The sequence below is a fragment of the Uloborus diversus genome, chromosome 3 (genome assembly GCF_026930045.1).
Source record: "Uloborus diversus isolate 005 chromosome 3, Udiv.v.3.1, whole genome shotgun sequence".
NCBI lineage: Eukaryota > Metazoa > Arthropoda > Arachnida > Araneae > Uloboridae > Uloborus > Uloborus diversus.
Genome location: NC_072733.1, coordinates 3049315 through 3072511, shown reverse-complemented (window position 1 = coordinate 3072511; position 23197 = coordinate 3049315). Strand labels below are relative to the sequence as shown.

At 34.4% G+C, this 23197-nt stretch overlaps 1 protein-coding gene across 1 annotated transcript; it reads left to right on the top strand.

Moving 5' to 3' along the window:
- The first annotated feature begins 13685 nt into the window (after positions 1-13685).
- LOC129218115 (dymeclin-like) lies at positions 13686-22970 on the top strand. Its single transcript, XM_054852317.1, has 2 exons — positions 13686-13762; positions 18669-22970. The coding sequence occupies exon 2, from the start codon at positions 18671-18673 to the stop codon at positions 20657-20659; it is 1989 nt and encodes a 662-aa protein (XP_054708292.1). The 5' UTR covers positions 13686-13762; positions 18669-18670; the 3' UTR covers positions 20660-22970.
- The last annotated feature ends 227 nt before the right edge of the window (positions 22971-23197 follow it).

Sequence of the window (23197 nt, the reverse complement as noted above, 5' to 3'; positions counted from 1 at the left end):
GTAAGGTTATTAGTTGAAGAGGCTCTGAGGTCTACTCTCAAATTTTTAATAAACTGCAAATGTAGGCAATCCACAGGGGTGCTCAACCCCCTAAGAGCAAGGGTTCACCCCCTTAAATATCGTGAAGACCCCCACAAAAGCAAGAGCCCCCCCCATGAGAAAAATACCCGTTAAAACACAAACACCCCCAAACTTCAATGGCGCAATCTGCGCCATGACCCTACCCACCTTCATGGGCACCACTGGAATCCATGATTCATGAGCAGATTTTAGAGGACCATCAATTTTTCGAAATTGAGCTTCAAAAACGTAGATCTTGAAGACTTTCAATGATGTTAGAGAGCGAGGAGTTCTCCCCCGGAAACATTTTGAAACTCAAGCGCCTAAAACAAAATTTAGGCTGATCTTGAACGATATTGGCGAAAATGAGAGGGGGGCCTCCCCTGGAAACTTTTACAAGTTCTTTTTTAAAACGCAGTTTTTAGACGATCTTTGGCAATATTAACAAGAGGAGTAGTTTGGAGAGTCCCATATTAAAAAGGAAAAGAAGAATAATCACATAGCACTCACAGCATAAAGCCAGTTTTGCAGGGCTCAATTTCCCAATAGGCAGAGTAGGGCGGCAAAATTTGCTTTAACCACACATTTTTAAAATTATTTTTTTTTTCTTGAAAGTAAAATATTTGCATTCTTTTATTTTCCACAGAGAACAATTTTCTTGAAATTTAATAATGATTACTTTCACATACCTAATGATTTTTTTTTTTTTTTTGAATTTTTAAACGTGATATATTTTTTTTCAAGTGGACAGTTTTCAAAAGCGGAAACTTTGAACTCTTTGCAATGTAATCCAGTAACAATTACTAATGAAATACTATATGAGTGAACGTAATAACAGAGGAAATTATTCTAATCGTTGATTTGTAGATAAAAAAAATATTGTAAAGATGCTGTTATAAAAAAAGATGATAACTGATAAAATGGTTAAACACACAAGACACTAAAGTTCACTGCTCATCAAAGATTCAGCTATATCGATGTTAAATATCTAAGCTAGAGTTTTGACATCAAAACACAGTTGCGATCACAAGAGCACTAATACGTAACTTTTTTTAAAAACGAACAGAATTAATTCGAAAAGTCATCGTTTTTTCCCCCTGTTCTTTTTTTTCTCTAAAATCAAAAAGTATTTTTAAGCAAACGATGATAAATAATGAAACAACAAAGAACTTTGTTAATTAATTCCGAAAATAAATATGCTGTCTTATGTGAAACATATTAACATGCTTAGCATTCGAGACAAATCTCGCTTTCTGTTTACTTCCCCATTTTCTATCATTATATTTTCCCTTATAGGTTTAACTCATGTCTATATCATTTTTCAGTTTTTCATTTGCGTTGTCATTATAAGGAAATGTTTTAAAACTTCAAAGAATGAAAGAAAACATGTTTTATGAAGCTATATTACCATGAAAAAATAATAACCATGTTCTATTAATTGTTAATTGTAAACAAATATACATATTGTAAATATTGTAACGGATCCGGTGCGGCTTCCAACTTTCTTGAAAGGACGACACAGTTCTTGATTAAAAATACAGAAAAATTTTTTCTTCTGTATTTCGATTTTTTTAAAGATTTTTTCCCTAATTTGAGGAAGAAGAATTTTGCTATGGACACTAATAATAGATATGCGTTGTGCAACCTCAGAGGCTCACAAGTTTCATGTACCTGTAGGAGCCCGTACCCCTGCCACCTTCTAAAAATGTGGTGCTGTCTACAATGGCTCTGCTACGGACAGCCCCTTCCCTGATTATCCCAAGGTGTCACTTTCCTTTCGCTATATGGCCCAGGGCCTTGATATGGCCTTCCCTCAAAATCATTCCGACAAATGAGAGTGGGACGATTTCGAGAAAGGTTTATAATGGCTACTTATCATTGTTGACGAATGAAACTTTCCCGAGGTTCCCTCTGGTGTTGCATGGCTTTCTCCCAGTCCTGGCTTTCTCCGATGCAGTCTGCTTCCCTCAGGGGAGCCTCAAAGCAAACCAAACCAGGGCCTGAAACCACACTACTTTTGGTGTCCCAAGTCAGCGCTCCTGTACACAGGCGCGAAAAGCTTATCGGTTGTCATCAAGGGAAGCGCTAATGAGGTGAGGTGCTAATCGATTGTTGAATCTGTCGCCAAGTGCGAGATGACCCTGCCCCCCTGTGCTCGGCTAGTGGAGTAGAGGAACGATTATTCCCCATTTTCTAACAACCAGTTTTGAAGGAGTGGTTTACTTTTCCACCTGAGGTGTGCCCGGCTGGCAGTGGAGTGGAGATCTAGGAAGTTGGACCTAGCCCATATTTTTCTTTAGGAGGGGAAGGGTGTTGACCAATCGTGGTCGCTGAAAGTGATGTCATTCTTTTTGGAGCGCGAAAATATCCGAATCCTTTTGCGTCGCATTTTTCATTGCATTGGAATTGGAAGTTGCAACTGTTTTTTGTGAAGGGGAAATGGCAGAAACGAAGCGCGTTTCAAAAGAGCAACTCTGCATAATGCTGGATTGGATGGAAGACAATAATAAGTTATTTACTAACCAATTAACAAATGACTTCACCAATCAGGACAAAAAAAAGATGTGGACTGCATTAACCGCCACTTTGAATTCACAAGGAGGGTGCAAAAAGAGCACAGACAAGTGGATGAGGGTAAGTACCTTAATTGTTTTCTTTTCGTTAAATTAATTGAAAATATATGTAATAGAGATTCACTGAATATTCGGCAGACAAGGCCGAATGAAAATTACAATACAGTACCACAGTAAAAAATTAATTTAAACAGTTGCTTATTAATTTTATCACATTAAAAGTAATTCTCATGTAAAAAAAAAAAAAAAACTCCAAAAGTTTAAAACTTGTTAAGAAACAACCTAATTTAAATTCACCATTGACTTCAAAGTTTAATAATCCTTGAATTTCATTTTTCAAAATGATGATACACATATTTATCAGTTACCAAAGAGATTAACACAGCAGAAAACCTATTGAATAATTTGCATTTTGCAAGGTCCTTCATCTATGATATAGCATGTTTTGACCATGATTATCAGATATCAAATCATCTCTCCCGAAAGAAATTATTGTTCTACTTATGCAGCCATATTCCAAACTTAGAACAAACGTAAACTGAATTATATTTACTATGTGCATTTACTTTTTATTTTGGATGAATTTGGTTTGTGTATAACAACTACAGCAAAATTCCTCTAATGCGGACACTAACGGGACAATATTTTTTGTCCGCAATAGAGAGGTGTCCGCAGGACAGGGGCTTAATAATGTTATTTGCATTAGAATTAAAAATTGTCTGCATAAGAGAGGTTTCACTGTATATGTAATCTACTTGAAATACACCGCTAAAATTATGAAGTTTAATAAAAAAAATGTATGTATTTTTTTTTAAAGTAGCCAAATAATTTATGTTTTAAATCTGGAGAAAATTCAAATATTAGTTTGAAAAAAATTAAACAAGTATTTGGCCAAATATTCAGTTTGAATTTTACTGGAATATTCGATGTTCACTGAATCTCTACTCTGTAATAGAAATTAATCACATTATTTTTAATCACATAATAAGCTTCTATTGTTCTACATAGTCAATCATTATGTTAAAAGCTTAATAATCCTTAAATTTTATTCTTAGATTTTTAAAATGATGATACACGTACAGTGAAACCTGTGAAAAACGATAATATCTAACAAAAATCTGTCTATAACAATTTTTTTTTTGTCCCAAGCAAAATGTCAGCATGAATAATCTAACTGTCTATAACGATAACCTGTCGATTGATAACCTGTCTATTACGATATTTTATTTAGGTCCCAACAGTATCATTGTAGACATTTTACTGTATTTATCAGTTTCCAAAGAGATTAACATAGCAGAGAACCACTTGAATAATTTGCATTCTGCAAGGTTCTTGATCTATGATATAGCATGTTTTGACCATGATTATCAGTTATCAAATCATCTATCAGGAAAGAAATTATTGTTCTGTTTATGCAACCATATTCCAAACTTACAACAAACATAAACCAAATTCTTATACAGTAGAACCTCGATTAACCGAGGTTTTTATACCAAGTTTCTATTAACCGAGATTTCCAACATCCAAGGCAGTAGTGTAGCTTGGATAATCGAGGTTCTACTGTATTTACTATGTGAATTTACTTTTGATTTCGGATGAATTTGGTTTTAATATTGTAACTATACACAATCTAGATAACATTTAATAAAAAATATATTCTTTTTTCTTAAAATAGATAAATATTTTCTATTTTAAATTTGGAAAAAATTTAAACATTAGTTTCGAAAACATTCAAACAAGTAAAGTAAGCATAAACAGTGTTGATATTGTTGACGTTGTTTATACTTTCTTTACTATTCTGCGCAAAGGTATTTATCTTATTTAAACAAGTATTAGGCCAAATATTCAGTTTGAATTTTACCTGAATATTTGGTATTTAGTGAATCTCTAATCTGTAAAAAAAATTATTTTCACATTTATTTAAATTTATTTCACATAAATAGCTTCTATTGTTCTAAGTAGCTATTGAAAGTTGATCAGACTTAACTTCTGCTGTGCAAATGTCGACCAACAAATTTTTCAAGGCGACTTTTTTGAAACAGCTTTTACCAGCCCCCCTTCAACGTTATACATCAATTTTCAATTTCAAAAACCTAAATAAAATTTCACTGAAAATTCAGAAAAAAGATTTGATTCATTGGTTTGTTGGGTGTTTTGGTGCAAGGGTTAAGAAAGAGACGCGAACGTTTCAAACAACTACCTTCTTCAGCATAATGCGGTGAAATTTCAACCAGATGCCCATGCAAAGAAACATTTCACTTGTAGTAAATTCAAGTTTATTATTATATTAAATCAAATGCATTAATTGTTGAACGCATGTATATTCTTTCACCTGCAAGCGCTTGCCGTTGATAGTAATGCATTAGCACTTGCACAGGAACGGAAAAAGCCATTTCTCTACTGGGGCCCTACAACGTAAGTAACGTTCCATTCTGGTGACGACGTTTTCTCCCTCACGAAAACCGAGAACAACCGAGAAAATAGTCGGTTCCTCCCGTTTGCTCTTACCACCATTGTATCGAGTGAGTATTTTGTCTCTGTTTCCAGCGTTCCGAGAACTACTCGTGACGCGGGAAAGGAATCTCTTCAGTCGGACTGGAGTTCTTTTTTCCTACGGCAAAAGAGGCTTGCAACTCCGTTTCCCACGGCATTTGCGGTTTCCCGTACTTATTGAGTTTTTTCAACCACAGCAACGGGGATCCGCAACTTTTAATTCCACGGCGTTTCGGGATCCGAGGAGTTATCTCATGGTCAAACAAATTGGCAAATACATTTCTTGATATGTCATAACCAACTTTTTTTTTCATTTGTGTTTACGCATTTTATTAATTTTATTTTTGGCTTATTTTTTTCTTTTAAAAATATTCTTTCGAAAGAATACTTTTAAAATGCAAAGTGCCTTTTTGTTTGCCTTTTGTTTATGATACATCAGCTTTCAAAATCTTTTCACGGTAAGTAAGCGAATAAAATTTTACAATGGTCTAGTTTTAAGATTATTCCCCCCCGCCCCTAAATCGTTGATAATGACTCACCCTTACGGTTATGTTTCGTAAAATTAGAAATGCAGATTTGCGAAGCACGGTTGCTTTAGTTTGAAACTAGTGATTTTAATCTTCGTTTACACCAAAAAATTCTCTTTTGGCATGAACTTTCATGCGCCACATATTTAGGTGGAATCTTTTTAATAATTTAAAAAAAAAAGAAAAAACCCCTAAGCAATTGTTATATTTTTCAAAAAAATAAACGATGGACTCGCTCTTGATTATCTTTGAAAAGCAAAACAAAAGGCTTTTAAGAACCATTTGACAGAATTTTTTGGTCCATAATTACCCCACTAGAAACCGTGAAAACATTATACCTATTAACGCAAAAACAAATCTATTGTTTAATGGCATTAACTCTTACGGACCAAGATTGTGGACACCTTACCCAATTTTTTAAAAGCCATTAATAATCGAAATTTGTTTAAGAAAAGGCTAAAAATTTTTATACTCAATTCTACTGCAGTCAATTTAGGATATAGTAGCATATTTGTAATATAGTATACCTGGGTTCTGTTATAAAATTAGACGTACTTTATTGCATTGCTTGTGTTTATGTGTTCTTTGTATGATTATGCATTTATTTTCTTTTAATTCTATCTTATGTTATAAACAGGCTCTAAATTAAGTTCTTTTCTGAGTGGTGGGAGCTACTGGCTGGGAGCTATTCAGGCTACTGTCATAGCCTTTACTCCCATCTACTCAATCAGGGATTTTCAAATAGACAGAGTGAAATATATTTAAAAGAAAAAAAAATTATTTAATGCAAATTTGAAGAATAATAGATAAATAATAAAGCTGGGGAATTCAAAAACGATCGTTTTGAATTGACTACAATGCCCTTTCTCATTACTTCTAATGAAAAAACAGTGGTCCAGCAAATCAATTTTGCTAGAATAGTGTATAACTTAACATGAAAAGTGCTGTGGGTTTTAAAGTTTATTTCTTTAAATTAATTACATGGAAAGTGTTTCGCGTTGATTTTGTACTGAGGTTACAACAAAACAATGTGTAAACATACTGCGGGAAAAAAACTGAATGCAATTTGATTCGAAAAATAAAGATTGATATTTTATGAAATGTAAAATTAAAAGATATTTGGTTGGTGAAAAATTTCTAAGGATCTTGAGGTTCTATTAACCAAAGTCTACTGACCAAATGTCATACCCTTCTATTTATTAAGGCAAAATTATGTGTACAAAAATAAAGGCGGGGGGGACTGTAAAAATATTCTCAGTTATTTGAAAACGCCTACCTGTAGAGCAACGTTGCTTAACGTCGCAAAATTGAATCCAGCAACATGCATGTCAAAACTATCAAAACATGTAATTTAAAGGCCGAAACACCAATATGTAAACCAAGAAATGAGTCATTTCTCGCGATCGAAATTGTTAAAAAGTGTATCTATTTGCCCTCATCATAATTAATGTTTATTTAAAAACATCCATATTCGGGGAATGAGCCTAAGAAAAATATGTTCGTACCACTCTATAACGAAAATATGTTCATAATATTTTGAAACCGAAGATATTTAATTTAAATTACTAACCGATTTAAACAATGCGTCAGTGTTTAATGAAAACCATGTTCCTATAATAATATTACTATTATTAAAAGTAACTTGGCTGTAATAATTCCTAGACTTCTCCTCTTGCAAAATTACGAGCATTAAATCCCACAATTGCAAAATTTCCATCACTACGCAAGTGTAAACAGTCACACCGCTTCTCTGGCCACCGCCATCTTGACGAGGAAGCACTTCTCACCTCCCGAGAAAGTCATCTCACCACCTGCCAACCGGGTGAAAACGAGAATGGTCCTTCTCGGCAGCTAAAGTCGGCAGCAAGACGTTTAGGATAGCTTCATGGTAGGGAGAAATGGTGCGTCACGGAAAGTGACGTCACGCACGGCGAAAAACTGGTTTTCTGATCGGTTTCTCGTTAACGACTCCCTTCTAGATATAATCATTGTAAGGCCCCTGCTCCGAGGCAGTCGGCAAGTGTAGCGACTAAAAGCAGTTCGGCCGCAAGCGCGAAACAACCAATGGAAGAGGAGCACACCCCAAGTCGAGAGAGAACTGGTTAGCAGGGAAAAATAGGGAAAATTTCTCCCTTTCGGCCGATTTCTCCACTGGCCGTCCCGACTCCACTAGCCGAGCACAGGGGGGCAGGGTGGCCCGTTTACGGTAGAGTTTCCGGGCAAGGCCTTTCCACAAGGACAAAGCTTTCTTTCAGCAAGTACGAGTCAGCGGATTTAAAGAAGACGAGGGGCCTTCTAAGGTTTTACAAATATTTAAAAACCGTATACAAAAATGAGTGAACCAATCTTGGATTTTCCTATGTCGCCCAGTGGTTTGATTTTGCATCTTCTAGGCGACAGATTTTTTTCACTACGCGACATTGGTGTCGCGTAGTCCCTATGTTAAAAAATGCTCTGAAGCATCAAAATAAATTGAAATTTACGCTTTACATTGTAAAATATTTTAAAAGTTCAATCGCGATTGGCAGTGTTAAAATCAATGTTTTCTTTCCTGATTTTAACAACAACAGAACTGCTGCTTAGAATTCTGCTATGAGTATAATTTTGCATATCAATAGAAACTTGGATAAGAATTCTGCTGAAGTAAAAATCCCATTAAAACGATATTTTTTGACCCAGATTTGAACCTAAGCCGTTCCCAATTATTAGCACGCTGCTTTATCCGACCGAGCCAGTGTGTCTTCACTCTCGACTGTGAAGTAATATGCAATAAAAATAGGAAAAATAACTTTTTTTTTGACAAAAAAAGGACAATATTTAGACCGTGGATTTATTTTTCGTCATTAGCAGACACGATAAGCTTTAAAATGAATAGTAAATCATGGAATTTGATGAAGGAATAAGATCTCGTGTAGCGACAGAAAAACAGGCTAGAAGAAACATATATAAGATGTTCAATGACAGTGGCGTACCCACGAGGGGAGTTGAGGGGCTTAAGCCCCTCCCATAAGCATGACGACAACCCCCCTTTGCCATAAACAGCCTAAACTTGCGTTTTTCGTCATTGAGTTTTGGAAATTTTCCGGGAGAGAACACTCTATATCTCCAACTCCCATCCTAATTTCCCCAAAGATAACTTTAATATTTTTCAAGGACTTTAAATTTGGAAAACTTCCGAGGGAAGGCTACTTACCCTCTCTTTCTGGGTACAAACATAGCCTAAAAGGAGTTTTGGGAACTTTCTTTAAAAAGTATTTCCAGTACGGAACTTCCACATTTCCTCCTTTGTGTATCGTCTCCTAAAGATAGCTGCAAAATCTGTTTTAGATCCCAAATCTTCTATCCTGTACCAGGGGCATGCACATAAATTTTGGGGCCCGTCACATATGACTTTTCCGGGCACCCTCCATATTGCTTACCCCTATATTTCACCCCCAGTTTTAAAAATATTGCGCCCCCTTTTTGCTCGGGCTCAGGCCAACAGGTGTCCCTTCTCCCCCTCCCTGTGCACGCCCCTGCTTGGTACACCAAAGATCATTTAAAATTATTTTTAGACCCTCTATGTCAAAATTTTTTTTAATTGAATCCTTGAACCTAACCCCCTTAAAATCACCAAATATAACAAAAGAATGTATATTTTGGGTTTCATTGTCGACAGGCCCGGCTCCTGGGGTAGGTGACCTAGACGGCAGATTTTAGGGGCGGCAAATTTCGAAATTGAAACTTTTTTGAAAAGAATGAATATCTGTTTCACGCTATAAGATTCACTGCTTCAATGCTAAAAAATAGTAGTTTAGAGTGTGTACCAGTGGTTGGATATGCAAAACGCAGTATGGAATTTAACTAGAAACTCGCTTTAATTTTAAGCACTTTACTATTATTTTTATTTCATTAATATTTTACATTATTATTATTATTCGATGGGGGACGGAGGCACTTGTCAACCTCGCCTAGGGCGGCAGGACTACTAGAGCCGGCCCTGATTGGCAGCATTACCGAGAGTACCCGCCATCCATCTTCTAACATCTCAGCAAATAGTCTACATTTGCCTACTGCAAGACCAAAACGTTTCTGAGCAGAGCCCCTGAACCCTTACCCTCATCTCCTAACACCATCAAAAATAGCCAAAAAATGCGTTTTTAAGACTTAAATTTCAAAAAATTCCGGGTTGAGAGCCCCATAACCCCATTTTCACGTTACCACAATAGTTTAAAATTTCAATTTTGAAATAAATTTCGGAATTTAGAAATTTCAATTAAGCAAATGTCTCCAGGGGGAATTCTCTTAACTCTTCTAAAATTTCATTTTTAAAACTTCACTTCAGAAATCTTTCGAGGCTGTTCTCCCAAAACGCCCTCCTCCCTTTATTCTCTGAAGTCACTAAGAATTTCAAAGAACTCCTTAAAATAGCTTTTTTTGGGGGGGGGGGGACTTGTAATGTTTTGTAGACTTATAAGTAGAACTTTTTTTTTCGGGGGAGGGCCTTTTGAAACTTCATTGATTTTGCTTTTGACTTCACTTATCGGAGCTCCTCGCGAAACTTCTAGCTCTTCCCAGGAAACAATCCTGGGTGCGCCCCTGTTCAATGATATTATCAGGGTATATTCGGGGACTCTTCCCATAAATATTTTCAGAAACTAAGCCATAAATGAGAAATTTTCGACAGTTCTTGGTGATATTAGAGACGGGGTCACTCAAAACTTCCGGCGGAAGTCTTATTTGTATTGCTTCTTACGACGAATTGCTCTGTTTACGTATCTGTAATTTAAAGGTTCGGGGACCTTCGGAATTTACTCTCAGTCCTAAAAATGGAATTTTAGACGATGTAAGGATAGAAGAGGGCTGTTTTTCGAGAGTTTGGGCAGGGGCGCACTCCTAGATGCTTCTTGAAATCAAAGTCCTTACGCAATTCTAGTCCATCTTTGATGGCGATAGGGAAAGACGTGGGGTTCGGAGACTTTTTCAAAATTGCTCTTTTAGGCTAGGTTTGATAGCGTGAGTTGAAGGGATAGAGTTCGAGACCTCTGTCCTTCTTTTTTTGGCAATGTCTATATATGACCTCTTGACAGGGAGCCCAAAGCGGGTAAGCTTAATCAATTGTGATTTGGTATACATTTGCCAATCAAATATGAAGTTATAAATGATTAAAATAATTGACTAGCTTCCTTCTGTTATCAAAAAATGTATGATCACCGGCTACTTGCGCAGCGCAAACATAACGCAGACGAATAATACGCAGGTAAAAAATACATATAATTGATTAAAAATTTCACGTGGTTCCATCAACCAATCAACCTGCTAGAGTTGCGGTCGACCGGTAGATCAACCGCTGAGGCTCATAAAACGACATCGGAAAGACCATAGATTAATAATAAGAGTAGACCGAGCTTTCTCATTCTTGCTGATAAAGAAAATTGGTTCATAGATGTATCATGTGACTAGTGGAAGGGCTTGGCGAAGACTTTGGCAGCATGGTTGCTAGATGGCAGCATTATCTATAGTTTGGCACTCGACATGAATTCTAAGACAATGTGTTTTCATTAAAAAAAACTTCCAGGTGCCGAGATTGAACTGTTTTTCTTTTAGTTATGCATTATTTTGACATTAGTAATAGTTTTTGATCAGTTTTCGGTAACTTTTATTTCATTTGAAGCTGTCAGCGTTGGCGTGAACGACATGGCGTAAACGTTTTGCGTTAACGCAAAAATGTACTAATCGGTATCTTAAATTGAAACTGTCCGTAAAAATCTTACCGTTTGCTGATTCCTCTTGGTCGCTTGCATCTTTTATTGCTTAGAGAGTTATTGAAATTGACTAAAGCAAATGCACAATTCACCAAATTCCAAGCCACGCTTACTCTTTTGAACACTAGGTGGCAGGGCTGCACGGGGTCACTCAAAACTTCCGGCGGAAGTCTTATTTGTATTGCTTCTTACGACGAATTGCTCTGTTTACGTATCTGTAATTTGATTGACTTTTTTAAATTAATCATGAATTTCAAAGGCGCAAAATTTTCGTAAAAAGAGGGGATGTTGTTCTGCTTTCGGGTACAGCATGAGGACAGGAGCAAATAAGATGTCAGAAGTAAAGATGTTCAAATTTCTAAAGGTCCTGATCGTCGAATCAAAGCCAATGCTTTAAAGCGAAAGGATTGAATCTTAATGAATATTATGTAGTAAACACACTTTGTGCGAGGTATTTACGAGCGGGAAACATTCACCTTAATTTCATCAGCTTTGTATTTTTACTGTAATGTGTGAAGATCTATATTGATCTATATTAAATTGATTATTAGAAAATCTCAACCTGAACAATTTTTTACTTGCTTCCTGCAAAGCTGAAAGTTTCTAGTGTTCTGACGGGTTTCAAACAGTTTGATTTGTGTGATTAAAATAAAGAACCACTATTCATTACCTCATGACAAAAAAAACTTCCCATAGCTCGAACTATCAATAACTCGAACCATTTAGCCCGTCTCTTGGGACTTCGAGTTATTGACGGTACTTTAATATTAGGCGCTCTAATTGTAAACGAATTTAGATATTCGACAATCGGTAAACAAACACATTAATTAAAGTTATAGTATAGTATCATAGTATAGCTATTGGTATTACATTCAAAGCAATCTTAACGCAGGAGAAAGCACTCGGAGATTAAATTTAAATTTTGTTATCTTTCAATTTTTTTTTATGCCTACTTGCTACAGAAGTAAGTTGATTAAACAAAAAAAAAAAAGTGATGAACAAGTATGTAATAAAATATATTAAATATCAAACCTGAAAATTAGGTAGCACCTGTAATAAGTGCGTGTGAACTGAAAAGCTACAACAGGAGAATTGATTGAATATGACACCAAAACTCCCTATCATAGCCATTCTGTGTGAACACAGTGCAGAAAAGCTTCCATCTTTGAAAAAATAGCTTCAACTTAAGAATAGGATTTACAATTCACAACGTACTTGCAATCCAGTAGATTTGTGATTCTTGAAAGCAGACTTTGTATCAACTTTATTTCTGTTTAGGAGGTATTCATAAATGCTTATCATTGAAATCGCGGTAATGATCGACAAACGAACACTCGTTTTTTTTTTTCTTATTTCTGTATTTAAAGGATCAGGAAAATCAGATCCGTTGATCGACAATTTTTGAGAATAGCAAAGCCTATTATACTCATTTCATGCATTAAAATACGCAAAAGACATAATTCTACCTAGAACTGAAAGAAAACAAAATTGCCTGAACACTGTAAACATCAATCGTTAGCAATAGATTCGCCATCCATTTACTAAAGGATCGGTAAGGTCACAGCCATTGAAAGATAATTTTTAACAATAACTAAGTTTGTCTTTCTTATTTAAAGCATTGAAATACGCAGAAGACATTATTCTGCTTTTTAAATAAGCACAACAAAATCGCTTTCGCTATGAACACCTATCTCTAACAATGGAGATTGGCGCTTAACTGGAAATAAGACTCGCTACTTCCGATCTACGTCAGTGGTTTGTTTGTTTATTTAGGATATTTGGTGAATACTATCTAAACGAAAAACTCACTATATTAACAAAATATTTACAACTTAGAATAACAAATTTACAAATCGGACTCCATAAAAGATCATTCTTCCGTGTTCCATCAATTCTATTTATTTTATTTCGCGCTGGCGTTGATCGTCTGCTACGATTAACGCCCGCTGTTGCTAGGATATCCACCAGTCACATGGTTTGGTTTATGAGCAGCAAAAGGGTTGCCATAGCTCGGTCTAGTCTATGGGAAAGACTCCATGGCAACCAGTTAACCGGCAGCTCTCGAACACGCTGCGGTTACCTACCGGTTACTCATCGGTCGCCGGTGAGGTTCGTCAAACCATGTTTCGAACACGCCCAGTGAAAAGCAAAACGGAATTGTAGAAAGTTAACCTTCACAAAAATTACGTCATCCTGAAGACCAATCAGACTCCACAGTGAGGCAAACAATTGTTCAAGCCAATCAAATTCCTTGAATTATCAGATTTTTTTCTACATCCACCGTCACTCACGTCTTTTAGTGTTGTGAGTTTTATTGCGTTGTGTGTTTGCTGTGCCATTAAGATTGTTTTGTTTTAAATTAAAGGTAGGTAGTACTTATAAATCGTTACTCATAAACTTCCGTTATTGATGTGATTTGTATCATAAAACTTACTGATGCGTTTCTGTAAATGTGTCTCCGTTTTGGAGTACGTGTTCTAAAAAAATACGACTGAGTAGAAATGTTAGAACTTCACGTGTATTCATGTAGCTCTCTTAATCCCCTAAAGCGCTGCCATAAAATAAACAATACAGAAATTGAGCACTTGATAAAAATATGAAAAAGTTCTCATTTCACTGCACGGACACAGGCAACTGAAATAAAATCATGCAATTTTGGTTGCCTAAAAATTCCTCCGCTATATCAAAGTTTTTCCACAAATAGCTTTACGAAATATCTACATGAAAAGAGCTAAATTATCTTTGAAAGACTTCGGTAATTTTTGGTCTTGGAATGATGCATATTTGTTTTGTTTCTGAAGTAAGTATTTTCAATTTGTACTAAATTCTGAAAAAGCACTCCTACCTCAGATGTTTTGTTTTTCAAGTAGACCCAGCCTAGAAAATCCTGGACAGCGCACAGTGGGGCCAAATCCCGAAAAGCTGGCCAAAACCTCAAAAATGAAAATTTGATTCGGGAAATTTTGGCTCATAGGATGGAGAGAGGGATAACTGCTGCGTTAAATTTCAAAAGGAGAAGGGTCTGTCCTCATACCAACGCTTGTGCCCTTCAGTTGAAAGTTAGATTTCATGCAGAGCGCACGCGTTTTGCTAGAGCGAAACAAAAATAAGGCTATATTATAAAGTCTATAATTTTTAAAGTGAAGTGTCTACATTTTAATCTAAAACATGGAAACGATTTCTGAGAGTATTTAGAAAATGTTTTTACATTGATATGATAGAAATTTCACTTTTATCCATGTAAAACAAATTAAAATTCTGTGCCTTGACAAAAGCGAAGTAATGGTAGAGATTTTGAAACGCCATATAACGCTAAGATTCAAGTTTAGGGCTTTAGTTCACTTATCTTACGAAATTCGTAAACATTAACTGCCATTAGCTGCCTAACGTGTTATTAAACGCTATATTATTTAAGTGCTTTTATGTGATTCTGCAGGTTGTTTCAAGTTGCCGTAAGATAGGTTGTGAAAAGTTTCAAGTTTATACAGTAGAAACTGCAAGGAAATTTGTCGAATTATATCGGTGGTATTACAGGCCTACGTTGATGCACAAATTAATAATTCACGGTCCACAAATAATAGCACATGCATTAGAACCAATTGGTCAATTATCAGAAGATGTGCAAGGAAACAGAAACAAAGATATTGCGAAGATTTTTCATGGAAAATGTTCGAGAGCTAAAACTATGGAAGATATATTAGAAAATTGCCACAAAAAAAAAAAAAAGATCTTATCCCAGTTATAGAAGTTATAAATATATATAGAATTATTACTTTCTCCTACAGTAACCATTACAACAAGAACGCGAACCGAAAGTAGCTCAACATAGGACAACAATTCAGAAACAGATTTTGACATTAATTCCGAATCTGTAATTGATTGATAAAATGTATTTTATTTCCCAGTATAATAGTGGATTATTTAATTCTTTGTTGTAATTTTTTTCCTTTCTTTATTACTTTTTTCGGAACTGATGTGATATACCCCACCCTTGGCGACTTTTTCCTGTTGGCGCCAAGAAAGGGTCGCCAAGAAAACGATGTATGACGACATATGTCATACATCGTTCTTAGCGATGCTTTTTTAGCGCCAACAGGAAAAAATCAGATAAGAAAACATGATCAAAGCACTTCAGAACACAATATATATAAAAACAACATAAAAGCACAACAAAAAACATCACGAATATATGATTCAAAAATGTACAGGGCCGGGGTTTTTTGTAAACATATTAAAATACAATGAAATAAATTATTATATTAATTACAAGTCGAAATTAATGCATTAATTTTTTTTCATCATTTCTCTGGGATACGAGCCCTCGGTCTCATAGTACTTTCGTAATGAGACCCCTGCCTCGGTCTCATTACGAAAGTACTATGAGACCTCTGGCTCGCCAGTTATCCCTCCGACTGTTAATATACATTACAGTCGGAGTATGATCACAGTTATGTATACTACAAGAACCCCTCAAGGATTTGTAAAAACAAAGAATTTTGGAAGTGAGAGGTTTTTTTTGAATTCTAAAATAAAGAACTTACCTTTTTATATGGTATAAATATTCACACTCAGTCTAAAACAATACATCATATGACAATGGCACGTTACAGATACACACCACGTTGGAGTTGACTTTCAATTAACCTTCAAGTTTGAAGAAACTGGCATTTTCTAATGTTTTTACTTCAAAACACAACTACTGAATTTAAACTAACACAAAATAAGCATTCCTGTAAGGTATATTGCACGAAACAACACCACGTGGTAAAATCCCCCTAAGAGCGGAACATATGTGCACCTACCTCCACGGACACACGTGCGAAAAGAATTAGTTCACATCTGTACTTCCCAGGGATATTCTGCAGGGTTACTAGGGCTACCGGAAAAAGTTTTATCGCCAACGTTGGCGATTTTTGAAATGAGCTAAAAATTCTATCCTCGCCAAGGGGGGGGGGGGTATATCACATCTGTACCCTTTTTTCTTTAAATATTTTTAATTCCTTAATTTCAAAATATTTTTATATAATAAATAAAATATTTTCATTTTGCATCAGATATTGATTATTATAAGCTGCAACTTCGAAAACCGCAATTTATTAATTTCTTTAAAATCCTTACATATTTTCACACATGCGTTCACCATATTGGATCCGCCATTTTGTTTACAGTAATTTTGACTTCAGATTTATAATCAGTGATCTCAAAAACCCCTATATACCAATTTTGGAAAAAAATCTAAGTTTATTTGAGGTTTTGGCCAGCTTTTCGGATTTTGCCGCACTGTGCGGCGTCTCCCTACTTTTAATTTTTATACTAGTGTCCCACCACTTTTTAAAATTTTAATAGAAATGTCTTCATATGTTTCGATTTCATTGACTAATACTCCTTTTCTTTCAACAACCTCCTACTCTGGGGCGCCCAATGAAACGTCACTATCTGTCTTCCTAAAATGTCATTATTCGAAAATTTGTATGCGACTATTCCACAAAATTTTCATTATTCGGCAAAACTTGGAGCTGTATTTTGCTAAGAATAAATATTTGATCAAATTTAAACATTGTACTCCTATTCAGACCTGCAAACATTAGAACTTTGGAAAGTTTCATGGAAAAGTGCATGTTTGCTATAGTAACTTAAGCATCTTTTTTCTGACGGGTGTGACAGCGAGATCTTATAACTTTATTTATACTAAAAATCCTGTTAAATATTTTGTCATGAAAAATTAAGTGTTCCAAAGGATTAGACAAATGTCAAATAGTAATATTCACACAGACATACAAAATTCTCAAAAATAGTATTCCTGGATGAATGAAAATACTATGTTTTTCGTAAATACAAGTTTGTTATATTACGTTAACTTTAGGCTAAAAAAATAATAAAGTTAATTTTATGAGAATTTTCTTTATAATTTCATAAACCTTATGTTATTAGCTTTAATTGATGTATTACTTGTAGCAATGTAACAATTTTTAAATTTCAACCCTCATATCCACTTTTTTGTGCAATTGCCCATATGTAACCTATAATTTACATATTTAAAACTGTAATCATTGTTTTGTATTTACATTTAAGAGCAGTAGTTTATGTCCTTTTGAACAATTTACGTTCAATACCGAAAATTTACGTCCTACGGTTTCCTGGTTAGAATTAGCAGTTATAATTTAAGGTTAAATACTAATGCACTCTTTTGTTATAACTGAGGCCATAGTTACCTTGTAATAAAAAGAAATTCGTGGCCCACAACCCGCTTAAATCTATTCAACAAGCCTTTTTGTCTTTAGAAAATTGGTTATCCTGATTTTTAGCAAAGTTTCGAAAATTTTGCCAATGAATAAATAATTAATGTAAGTTTTGCACACATTGTGACAAAAACTATAGAAAATCAAAAGCTATCCAGTATCTTTTAAGGAGTTTTAATTTTAGCATGGATCAATTAATATATTATTTTCATTTGCTACATTTACCTTTTTTATATTATTTAGTAGGGTTGTTACGATTATGCCAAAGGTAGGGAAATAAATGGTAAAAATCGTCCTGGCAAAATACATTTTAACCAAAGTGGCAAAAATGAAACACAAATGTCCGTGTGCTTTATTTACAGGGGTCAACTGTAGCTTGTTTTTTTTTCCTTTGATTATTTTGTCTCTAATATGATGATAATAATTTTGTTAAATTTATATTATTCAACGCATCATTGAAACAGTAATCTAAGTGTTAAGTTGGTACTGTTTTAGTAAAATGCTTTTCTAATAAATACCTTGTATGCAGAACATAAGAAGCTGGAGCGTTAAGTAGCATTAAAATAACTCTTGAGTTTGGTTTAAAACATTAGTAACTATTAAGTACCTAGCAAGTTCTTACCTTTTAGTTAGTTTTTACCAGAAGTGTAATATAAATTTGATTATGCTATCTGAACAATAGGAATTTGTGTTGATTTATATTCAACTGAATTTTTTGATGTTATCTTTTTCTAACCTTTTTAGAGTTTTATTCGAGCACTATATTCTTATTAGCATTTGTAAAACATAATTAAGTCTCAATTGTCTGTTTATGTCTTAATGGATTATGTACAAAGTTTTTTGTTCTTTTGTGTAGTTTTTCCATCCAATTTTTCAATTTTTGTCAGTTTTTACCAGTTTTTTTTTTCTAGTTTTACGCTATCCTGGCAAAAATATCATTTTGCTAGGAAAAAGACCAACCCTGTTATATTTTGTAAACCTGACTTCCTTCCAATATATATATATATATATATATGTTTTTACTCCCTCTAGATATGGGCACCTCAAGTAGCAGCTTGCATGAACTTGCTGACAACAAATACTTACAGCAGTTTTCAAACAAAGAATCCATTACTCCAAATGATCCTTTCTGGAATCAATTCTTATCCTTCACTTTTGTACCTCCCCATTCAAGTGCTGACTTTCGGCTGTTGGAAGATAGCACACGCCCTATGCTTGATGCACTTTTAAAAAATAATCCTGTGTCCGGAAATGTTTCTGCCCTCATTAAAGTATTCCTCATGCATTCATCCGAACTAAAAGCTGCTGTTCATTGTGAAAATAAAGTATTTATATGGCAGGCATATAATTCTTTATTTATATTACGAGTTATTTTGAAGTATTTTATTGAAACACTAGGAGAAGAAGGTTTATTGAAACATCTGGACGATTCTCCGCAAAGTAAGTCTAATGCTAGCAATGAATTTCTACCTGGAAAAATAATAGAATCGATCATATGTGCTTTATTTGAAATAATTGTTGATATTAACATGGATAGTAATACATATGCCATCACTCTTGAGGCTGTGAATGCAATGATTACGTTATTATCTGTTCAGATGTTTTCATCTCGACCTGCCCATTTATCCCTTGTGTATTCTGTCATTATGCAAAAAAAGTGTTCCATTCATTCATTTTTACTTGTAAAAATGCTTCTTCAACATTATAGTAATCAAGAAAAATGTCCTCATTGCTTAACTTCTAGTGAAGGTGGCAGCGTAATTGCTGGTCTTGCAGCTGGTATTTGGAATGTTTTAACATTTAATTATTCACAAAAGATTTCAGTGAGTAACTCATCATCAGGACCTGTTCTTGCAAACCAGTGCTTACTTTTATTATTAATATTAGTAAATCATTGTACCAGTGAAAAAGATGTAAAAAATCCATATCGAACTGCTTTATTTTCGTTTCGAAATGCTAGTGAGAGAATTGATACCTCAACAAGTGACAGCGTGGCAGCCTTCAAATTTGACTACAATGTTTTATTCAAAACATTGTGCAGTACTTTAAAAGATGATCAGACCGCATTATTATTATATCTGTTACTTCACCAAAATGCCAATTTTCGACATTATGTCATGTTTTCTTCTGAAATTTCTGACATAGTTCTTCCACTCTTGAAGGTATTATACAATGTTCCAGAAAAGAATTCACATTTGATATACATGGCATTAATCATCTTGTTGATTCTCAGTGAAGAAGAAAATTTCGACCAACAAATTCATTCTATAAAAATAAAAAACATTTCATGGTACACTGAAAGAATTCTATCTGAAATTACTCTTGGAAGCTTGATCATACTTGTTCTTATTAGAATTATTCAGTACAATATGACTAGAATGCATGATAAATATCTTCATACTAATTGTTTAGCAGCTTTAGCTAATATGTCGGCATATTTACAAGATTTACATCCATATGTTTGTCAAAAATTTGTTAGTTTATTAGAAAATATGGGCAAAAGACATCTGCGCATTACAGATCCATCGCAGGTTGTTTGTCAGCAAAATGAAGATGAATTATTACCTTCTGATCTAATGCAAGATTGTTCTGTGCTTGATGAAGTGATTAGGATGCTATTGGAAATATTAAATTCATGCTTGACTTTTCAGCTTCGAAATAATTTAAATTTATTGTACACGATCTTGTACAAGAAAAATATTTTCAGCATGTTTCGATCAAATTCAAATTTTCAAGATATTATGCAAAATATTGACTCTGTGTTATTATTTTTTTCATCTCATTTGGAATCAATGGAACAAAATTTATCTGTTGCAGAAGTGTCTGAAATAATTAAGTGTGTGTCATTGCAGTGGTCTAAAGATAAAATGAAGAAATTTCCAGAGTTGAAATTCAAATATGTAGAAGAAGGTCAGCCAGAAGATTTCTTCATACCTTATTTATGGTCAGTTGTTTTTCATTCTTCAGACTTTTATTGGAATTCTCGGAACATCTTAATATTCAATCCCCACAAACATTCTTGAGTGATTTAGGTTTCGGGTCAATGGGGTAAAGTGATCATATATCAAATAAAAAGCTATATTTCTTAAATAAATTGAGGAATGAGTGTACATTTTTTAGCTTAGACTTTTTTTTTCACAATGAGGAATTTTATTTTAAATTGTATTGCTGGCAATACTTCCTTTAGTGGAAATAGTTGTTTTGTTTGCTTATGAAATATACTTTGAAATCCGAACACCTCTCTATGTTTAAAAGATTTTTCATCAGATTGACTGGGCAGAAAGTTTTACATGTGTGTCAAGAACACATCCTCATAAACAGCTAAGCTGGATTATTTAAGATAGTATTTTTGAGCAACTGGAGTAACGTGGGGTAAAGTGTTCATTGGTTAGGCTTAACATGAATCTCTTAAGCATAGCAGTTAAATATTTATTTTGCTAAGCATGTATTGTTTTTAAGTTAAACTGGATTACATGCTACAGAACTTAAGTGCAATAAGGAAATTGGTGTGAAATTAGATTGTTATAATATTTGTACATTTTTTTTTTTTTTTTTTGCAAGATCAGCTTTCAATTTATTCTAATAAAAGAATTATGTCCCAAAAAGATTTCTGTTAAATGTTAATAAAAAATAGAAACTGGAAACTAAAAGTATTTTGTACACATTGAAAATTATATAAAACTTAATCAAATATATATGTTTGTTTTTGTTTTTTAATATTTTTTCATTCTTTTGTTCTATTAAAAGTTGGAATATCTATGTTTCTATGTAGATTGAAATTGCTTGATAAAAGTTATTGTATTTTTCTTTGCAATAATAACAATGCCAAAATAGATGAGAAAATGTACAACTTCAAATAGTCAAAATAATCGGACAAGAATTACTGCATTAAGAGTTATTGGGTTATGAATTATTTGGTGTCGATGACATATGAAGGGGGAAAATCTATCAATTAGTTTATTGCAGATTACACAGGAGAACAAAATAAGGTTTTTTCTTTGGTGCCCAGAGTTTGAGAACTGCTTTTAGATAAGTTTGGGGCTCTGAATCGAAATATGAAATTATTTTTTCTCTAGCAGCTCTACTTTTTCACGTAAGTGCTGCGTTTTTACCCAAAGTGTGCAGTTTTAATTCAATTTTTCGCATTCCTGAAGCAAGTATACGCTTCTGAAACAAGGACTGCTTCCAGCATATTTGCCCTATTGTCAGTCTGCAGTCCAGTTACATTCAGGAAAATTCACTACATGGAGTGAATATCTGGCAATTTTAGTAACAACGCTTCCACAAATTAAGATCAATTTTTAACTTCATGTTTTGCATATACTCGCTTTGAGTGATCTGTGACTAGTTGGATCTTTGTATATAACATTTTTAGGGCCTGATTAATACAGGAGATGACCCTAAACAAACATTTTTTAGGGGTCCTCTGCAGCCAAACCTTATAAACATTTAACATAAATGGAGAACCAGGGGTGGTGGTTTCATTGGTGTTGAGGTGTTGCACCACTCATTCAAAATATTTGTTAAGGGGGAGCATCCTACACATGTGAAAAAAAAGGTAAATAAATAAAGGTGAGTGCCTGAGTTTTCTTCCTTTTCTTAAATAATAGACTAACTACTACATTTAGTCTTTTGGGCGCTCTTAAAAATTGTGTGCCCATGGCCAACAGCCTAACTGTTATGTTTGGTATTTGAGTTCTGATTATTTGTATATTACAATAGGAATAAAAATTCACTGTTTTGTTCCCCATCTAATTATGTAATTTAAACCAGTGTCACATATATTTCAATGTTATATCTCAGAAATGTGAGTTCCTAGGCAAAGACTGATGTCATATTTGAACTCGGGGCACCAAATTCATACGAAATCAGTTCCCAATATCCGGCCACCAAAATGACTGTTCCCCTGTTATTGATCAGCAATAAAATACCTAGAGAAATCAAACATTGGAAGTTATCGCACCTTCCCTATGACATAGATGAAATCAAGTAGTTGTAGTCTTGTGCCAGCTAAGCTGGCACTTCAGGCTCTGCTGCTTCACTTTTCCAACTGTACCGTAATTTGGTGTGAAATCCAACTTCCACTGTATGCATATGCCATAAGGACCCCTTTGTAGCGTAGGCAACCATTCACGGCACAACAACACAAAAAAAGGACAGGAGTGAAAGTAAAACCATACCCAAGCCGAAATTTGAACCCAGGACCTCCCCATCCGCAGTTAGACTTCTCTGACCACTAGACAAGGCAGTCGGCAATCAAGGAGTCAAATATGATAAAAATTCTTGGTCAATCAATGACCATAGAGTATCACAAATTTGTAATTTATTTTAATAAAATCGATTTATTTAAAAGAACTAGTTGTGTTGAGTATTATAATGGTTTCACAGCTTACATATATTTTCAATTAATTTAACAAAAAGAAAACAAAGAGTTATGAAACTTACCCTCATCCACTTATAAATGCTCTTTTTACATCCTCCTTGCACATGCATTTCGTGTGAAGGTTAAAGCAGGGGCGGATAAAGAAATAACTTTTAGAAGATTCCCGGAAATTGGAAAG

Excerpts from the sequence above, each read along its gene's own strand:
- LOC129218115 (XM_054852317.1), top strand. The coding sequence starts at position 18,671 with ATGGGCACCTCAAGTAGCAGCTTGCATGAACTTGCTGACAACAAATAC.